The 7,000-nt window shown below is 43.3% G+C and overlaps 1 protein-coding gene across 1 annotated transcript in view; it reads left to right on the top strand.

Annotated features, from left to right (window-relative positions):
- The window catches only part of acvr1ba (activin A receptor type 1Ba), a 22,794-nt gene extending 16,219 nt beyond the window's left edge, over window positions 1-6,575 (top strand). Inside the window, exons 2-9 of the mRNA XM_015051763.1 lie at window positions 3,520-3,741; window positions 3,866-4,123; window positions 4,200-4,430; window positions 4,573-4,740; window positions 4,836-4,992; window positions 5,128-5,252; window positions 5,342-5,472; window positions 6,328-6,575. Coding sequence (XP_014907249.1) covers window positions 3,520-3,741; window positions 3,866-4,123; window positions 4,200-4,430; window positions 4,573-4,740; window positions 4,836-4,992; window positions 5,128-5,252; window positions 5,342-5,472; window positions 6,328-6,453 — 1,418 coding nt within the window. The 3' untranslated portion in view covers window positions 6,454-6,575. The remainder of the gene's footprint in view (window positions 1-3,519; window positions 3,742-3,865; window positions 4,124-4,199; window positions 4,431-4,572; window positions 4,741-4,835; window positions 4,993-5,127; window positions 5,253-5,341; window positions 5,473-6,327) is intronic.
- The last annotated feature ends 425 nt before the right edge of the window (window positions 6,576-7,000 follow it).

The following is a 7,000-nucleotide window of genomic DNA, read 5'->3' as shown; positions in this document are numbered from 1 at the left end:
CATTTTCCAGGCATATTGTTTAAAAAACACAACAAAAAAAGCAAAAACACCTAAAAAAAAAAAAAAAAAAAAAAAAAAAAAAATCCAACTCGGCTTTCCCCTTCAGGACGTTCCTAAAGAAACAATTATTCCTTCTTCTGCTAAAGTAAGACGGGTTACATTTTAATTGTACATTTTAGAGCCTTGTTTGTTTGAGATTGAGAATATACCTCTTTATCCTTCTGCCCCTTATAGAGTGAGACATGTAAATTAAGCTGTAACAGTGTGATTAGTCAGGCTATGTGCTCCTATGGAGCCTGCAGTCAGCTGCTTAGATGAAACAGGGTTTCTTAACCAGAGTGAATGGGGAACTTTGGAAATAGTTCAGGTAGTAAAAAAAAAAAAAAAAACAGTCAGACAAGTAACCTGAGTTTAGAGCAACGTGTGGGGGAGGGGTAGTGATGCATCACTCTCTTCAGGATCTCATTTAAAGAAGTTTAAACTGCAGGATTAGGGGTTACAAAATCCCAGGACATTTCTAAAGCTGGAAAATTGTGAGAATATGAAGATTGGTCTTTTTAAGCATGGTTGGGGAAATTATATATTTTAACTTAATCCCATCTTGAGCAATCAGAGCTGATGCAGGAACAGTTGCAAGTTTATTTAAGACAACCAGGGCTTCCAGCAGCCTGGGCTGTGACTGAGTCTATGGGTTACACAAAGGGAAACAAACTTTATTTATATCATTGGGCAAATATTAATGTTTAACCAGGAAACACTAGGCTTCCTTCAATAAAACATTTGCATTTGTCTTTGCGTGTCGTGCAGTTTGTTTACATCCCCATAATTTTCACTAATAATTTAATAATTTGCATGAAAAGTTTCTAATTTGGAACATTTCCTCAAATTTCCAGGCTCAACTTTCTGGGAAATTTCCTCAAAACCTTTTTCAAACAGTAGTTTTTTTTGTCTGTTTTTTTTAAAACTGTAATATACTTTTACACCAAAGACTAGTCCATGCCTGCATAATGATGATGATGTTACAGAAGAGTGATTAAAATCTTCCAACACTTTTTTTTTTTCCTGCATACAGACATTAAAGTTGGTTCAAAGGGAACATCAATGAGCTCATGGAGTCAAAGAAGCTCTCAGTAGAAAACATGCAGGATTACTGGAGTCTTGCCACCTTAAACCCATTTCCCCCCCCCCCGTGGGCCAGACATTGTCAGCCATCCAACCAATACGGAGTCCTGTTTTTGTTGGAGAATAAGGATTGTCCTGTGTTGTTTTTAGGATAGTGTTTTTTTTTTCTTTTAGTCTGGAGGGATTACAGTTGAGCCTTTATTTCTACCAGGGATCATTTCTGGGGCTCTCATTTGTGTTTTCCCCACTTTTTAAAGGGAAAAGCTACCGATGGTGTCCTGCAAGCATGGAGAGAGCAGAATAAGTTGGAGGAAGCCCTTTGTGCTGACCTTACCTAAATGAGAAGCATGTGTGCCATGACTCAAAATCACATTTCTCTGAAAATCTAATCAAGTTTGTGGCTGTTGGTCGGTTGGGAAACTAAGAAAGCTGTTTTTTTTTTTTTTTTTAATTGTTTTTAGATTTTGCAGACTTTCTGGCATTGAACTAATTTAACTGCGTTTGTGTGTGCATGTTTATTGGACCACCTTAGTTTTATTGCGGTAGCACGTCCATTGGGTTCCTGTTAATGGGGTCTCTCTGCAGGAGTGTGTTGCATTTAACAGAAGTCTTGTCTTATTAGCTCGAACAGAGTTCGCTTTAAGTGTCACGATGAGAAAGACCTTCTGCTGCATCGGGGATTTGGCAGAGGCCTTGTTGGATTTCACTTTGTGTGTCCCTCTGGGCGGGTCTGTCTCCACTCTGCGTGTTTGGGTTCATCTGCAGTGAGAGATCTGATTTCAGGGCCGCCGGGGCCGTCTGGCTGCTGCTGCTCCTGCAGCTGATGGTGATGATGATGATGATGATCTACACATCATAAACTACCCACAATTGAACGGGCCCCACTCGGTAATTTGTGTTCAGATTCTGAGGTGAGGTCTCCCCCTGCTGGATAAGATGTGTACAGTATTTGAGGAAAAGTGTTACCCCTCTTACTAGTCTTCACTTTGTCAAGTTTTAATGTATCTTTATGTGACAGAGTAGAGCGTAGGTCACCTGCCAAAATCCTGAAGCTTATTAGCATTTGATTGGAGATAATACACTGTTAGTTGTCAGGTTCCATTTTTTTAAAGCTAAAATTTGGCTCAAGGGCGCCACCTGTTGGTGCAAATGAATGGAGACTTGAAGAGTGGCAAGTAGCAGCATGGTTAATGGTGTGGCTGCTTCACACCAACGTTCGGATTTGATGCATTTCTCCGGTGCCGTTACTACTTGTCCTCTGTTGTAACATATTACAGGTTAATTACTGCGGTGATCGTATGCAGGTTCTATGCTGGCTTGTCGCTGTTCTGAATCACATCCTCCTTATTATCAGATTTGCATTTTAACCACAAATGCCAAGTTAAATGTCTCTAGTCTGTTCTAACCATCTACTCACTGTTAGCTGAGTCGGTAGCCGTTCAAAGTAACACATCCCCTCTACTCTAATAAAACTCTAAAAAAAAAAAAAACTGTTCAACCAATAGTGTTTAAAGATTCACAAGTCGATCCAAAGAGCCATTTTTGGAGGGTTTTTTGCCTCGCTCTGCAAAATAAAATGTTTTTGAGCTGCAAAACCTAAACAACTTTTAGAAAGAGATGGTACTTTAGATTTTAAAATTACAATATTTTATTAGATATTTTAGGTATTGCACAACTAAATGTGAATTCTTATTTTATTTAGCTTTTAAATAAAATAAAGTAAATGAGAGAATGACCACCTAGTCTTAAAACCAGTGAACAAAGTACCTTTTTTTAAAAAAAAAAAAAGCCTAATGACGCACAAAGCAGCAAATTGGAAGCAAAAACAATCCTCTTTTTGCCACTATCTAAAATCTTGTTTGCATTTTTCTTTTCAAATAGTACATGAACGGTTTTATAGATCAACACTCCACTGCAGCTGGGCTAAAGATCCACGCGTGGCTCCGGAGCCTCATGTTGAAGACCCCTGACCTAAACTGAGAGGCCGGGCAGGTAGAGCGTTTATCGGAGAATCAACCAAGAGGCTCACAGTGGCTCTGGAGGAGCTGTAGAAATCCACAGCTCAAGCAGGAGAATCTGTGGATCTCCTGTAACCGAGTGGAACAATCCGTCTGTAGACGTCCAAAGCCGGCGGAGACGTTCACCAAGAGCCTTGCGATTTTAATTGCAGCTTAAAATCCTACAGTGTCGACTCAGAAAGACTTGAATACCAGTGAGCGCCAACAGGTCTCAGATTTTTTTTTTATCTGTAGAAAGTTTGAAAACCGTCCATCGAGTTCCCCCACGGCTTAGTTTGTGGGAAAGTCCACTGTGTGTTGCGATCCTTGCGAGGCTCTGTGTGTGGTGAAACTCGTCTTTGTCTCAGTAAGTGATGCACGTCTGTGTCTCTTTCTGCAGCTTTATACTGCAACTGCACAAACTGTAACAAGGGCGAGTGCAAGACAGAAGGCGCCTGCCTCGTTTCAACGTACAAGTCCGATGGGAAAGATGTGCTCTTGCGGCACTGCCTCGACCCCGATAAGATGACTCCCCCCATCTACTGCAAGAGCGCCGAAGGGCACTTGAACGTTCACTGCTGCTTTGTAGATTACTGCAACAGTATTGACTTGAAAGTCCCAGGTAAAAACCGTCGTTGATGCACTTCTAACAGCTACCAAGCTGAAGGTTTTTAATTTTTAATTGTTTCTGCCTCCTCTTTTTTTTTTTTTTTTATTATTATTATTTTTTTTTTTTTTGCGTGAAGACCCGACGACCGGAGAGTGGGTGACCTCGGGGAGCTCCTGGGGACCAGTGGAGCTGGTTGCGGTCATAGCGGGGCCCGTGTTCCTGCTCTGTGTGCTGCTGATGGTTGGAGTGTTCCTCTTCCAGTATCACCAGAGAGCCTACAGCCACAGACAGCGGCTGGAGGTGGAGGACCCCTCCTGCGACCACCTGTACCTGGCCAAGGACAAAACCCTGCAGGACCTCATCTATGACATGTCCACCTCAGGATCTGGCTCTGGTCAGTACGCACCGCCTGTTTAAAGAACACCGTGTCTGTTCTTCCGTACGTGTCTCACACAGCCTGCTCCTTGTAGGGCTGCCGCTGTTTGTGCAGCGGACGGTTGCCAGGACGATCGTGCTGCAGGAGATAATAGGGAAGGGGCGTTTCGGAGAGGTGTGGCGAGGAAAGTGGAGAGGCGGAGACGTTGCCGTCAAGATCTTCTCGTCCAGAGAGGAGCGCTCCTGGTTCAGAGAGGCCGAGATCTACCAGACAATCATGCTTCGGCACGAAAACATCCTGGGATTCATCGCAGCAGACAATAAAGGTGGTTATAATCAGACTTCTAACCCATCTTACAACTCTGTGTAAGGGCTGATGCAACCAAACCGAAAGAAGCTAAAAAGTTGAAGATGAGGCTGAGTGAAATGACCCATTAATCCGGTTTGACCTATTTCGGTTTCCTTTAGACAACGGCACATGGACGCAGCTGTGGCTGGTGTCGGACTATCACGAGCACGGCTCTCTGTTTGACTACTTGAACCGCTACTCCGTCACCATCGAGGGCATGATCAAGCTGGCGCTCTCGGCTGCAAGCGGCCTGGCGCACCTCCACATGGAGATCCTCGGCACTCAGGGTGAGGCTTGACACCGTCTGTAACTTGCTTAGTTTTCCCAAGCGACACACCCTCCTCCTCTGTCTTCGTCTCGTTTCATGACGCTTCTCCTGCAGGTAAGCCAGGGATTGCTCATCGGGACCTCAAGTCTAAAAATATCCTGGTTAAGAAGAACGGCACTTGTGCTATAGCCGACCTGGGCCTGGCCGTCCGCCACGAGTCCATCACAGACACAATCGATATAGCACCGAACCAGCGCGTGGGCACTAAGAGGTAACTGCTTCCACTTTTAGCGGCTCGTTGTTGATCCCAAAGGTCGTCCCTCAGGGTTTGCTACATCCTTTATATCTGATTTTTGTCAGGATTCTCTGTAGTTCAAACCCCTTTGTTCTCTCTCAACCCATCCAGGTATATGGCTCCAGAAGTCTTGGACGAAACCATCAACATGAAACATTTTGATTCCTTTAAGTGCGCCGACATTTATGCGTTGGGCCTGGTGTACTGGGAGATCGCGCGCCGCTGCAACACCGGAGGTAAGACCTGCAGCCGTGGCTGGATGATAAAGGAACCTGGACAGGAACATTCAATAAGAGACTGTCCACCTCTGCACTCTGTTCCACAGGCATACATGAGGAGTACCAGCTGCCCTACTATGACCTAGTGCCCTCTGACCCGTCCATAGAGGAGATGAGGAAGGTGGTTTGTGACCAGAAACTGAGGCCCAACGTTCCCAACTGGTGGCAGAGCTACGAGGTATTTCACGTCGAGGTTGTCTAAAAATAGTTGCAGACCACATAGGAAGACGGTTTGGTTAACTTGTATGAAATGTCTCGTCTTTACGAGTATTTGTTTACTGCCAACTCTTTGACCCAAAAGCTACACGAAGTTCCCAGTAGGAAACACAAGCTAAGAAAATCTACAAAGTAACTTAAGTTTTGGATCTACAGTAATGTACAAGACCCTTACTATTGTGTTTGCTAAAATAAAATCCTGCATGATTGGTTTATTAGTGATTTAAAAAAGAAAAAATAAATACTTCTAGAAAGTTAGCCATTTTTTTAAATTTAGTTTTGTGGCCACCAAATGCTTTAGACGTAATTATTTTTGCCAAAAGATTGGGACACCACTGGTTTAAAGCATTGTGTTGGTGTGGCCCAGTCAAAGTCCAGACCTACCTCAAAAGATTTGGTGTTTTAATTTCAGCAAAAAGGACGGTTGTATAAAATATTAACCTCCAGGGGGTGAAAAACAAGATGTCTGCCACACTTCTTAGATTTAAATCATTTTCCTTCCACTTCACAGTTGGCCACCGTTTTATTTTGGTTTAATGTATAAAATCTCTGCAACATTCATGTTTAGTTTCATTAGGACGTTTTGTGAGACGGTGAAGCTGCGGAACAGTTTGTTTTAGACCAAGAAGTTAAATTGCAGTAGTTTTTTTTTTTTTTTTAAATCATCTTAAAGTAAGTAAGTTTAAAGGCGTGTCTATTATCTAAAAAAAAATTACTCTCTAATGGATTTCCTACATTTAGGTACAAAAAGTAACTTTAAATGCGTTTCTAAGCGTTTTATTCTCAAACTGACCTGTGTGTGTGTTTCGCCTTGCAGTCGCTGCGTGTGATGGGGAAGATCATGCGGGAGTGCTGGTACGCCAATGGCGCGGCGCGACTGACGGCACTGCGCATCAAGAAGACTCTGTCTCAGCTCAGCGTGGAGGAGGACGTGAAGATGTGAGCGTCCAGGCGGCGGCCAGCGAGGGGCGCTACAGACGCACAACCCGACCACACTCCCATAGGAAACAAACACTAAAGACAGACTGCAAATGGAGAAAAAAACAAAAAACAAAACAAAAAAAAGAAACCAACAACCCTGCCAGTTTTGAAGCCACACTCCAAGTTGTGACAAGGCCTACCTCACCTTTTTAGCCAAAACTACTGAAAGTCACCCATCCCTCTCCTTCCTCCTCCTCCTCCTCCTCCTAACCCACGGGCCACTCTACAACACTACCACTGTTAATAACATACACTCAACCTCCTTTCATTTACCAGGGCAGGAATTACTGTACAGTGACTTTTTTTTTTTTTTTCCCCATTTTCTTTTTACCCGTTAGGTTCAGTGATGGATCTTAAAAGTTTTCCAGAGGAGCTTCTCTTGTGGGTTTTAACGTTTCATAAATAACACTCCGGCTGTGTTTTTTTTTTTTTTTTTTTTTTTTTTTTTTTTTCAAAATCCCCCCGTTGCCGGCGGGTGAAGGGGGGGCCAGGGGCTTAATCATTGTTTT

This window comes from Poecilia latipinna, unplaced genomic scaffold (assembly GCF_001443285.1).
Source record: "Poecilia latipinna isolate Pla-1442-1.1 unplaced genomic scaffold, P_latipinna-1.0 Scaffold1064, whole genome shotgun sequence".
Classification (NCBI taxonomy): domain Eukaryota; kingdom Metazoa; phylum Chordata; class Actinopteri; order Cyprinodontiformes; family Poeciliidae; genus Poecilia; species Poecilia latipinna.
Note: the sequence above shows the minus strand (reverse complement) of the source record. Positions and strands in the feature narration are given on the sequence as shown.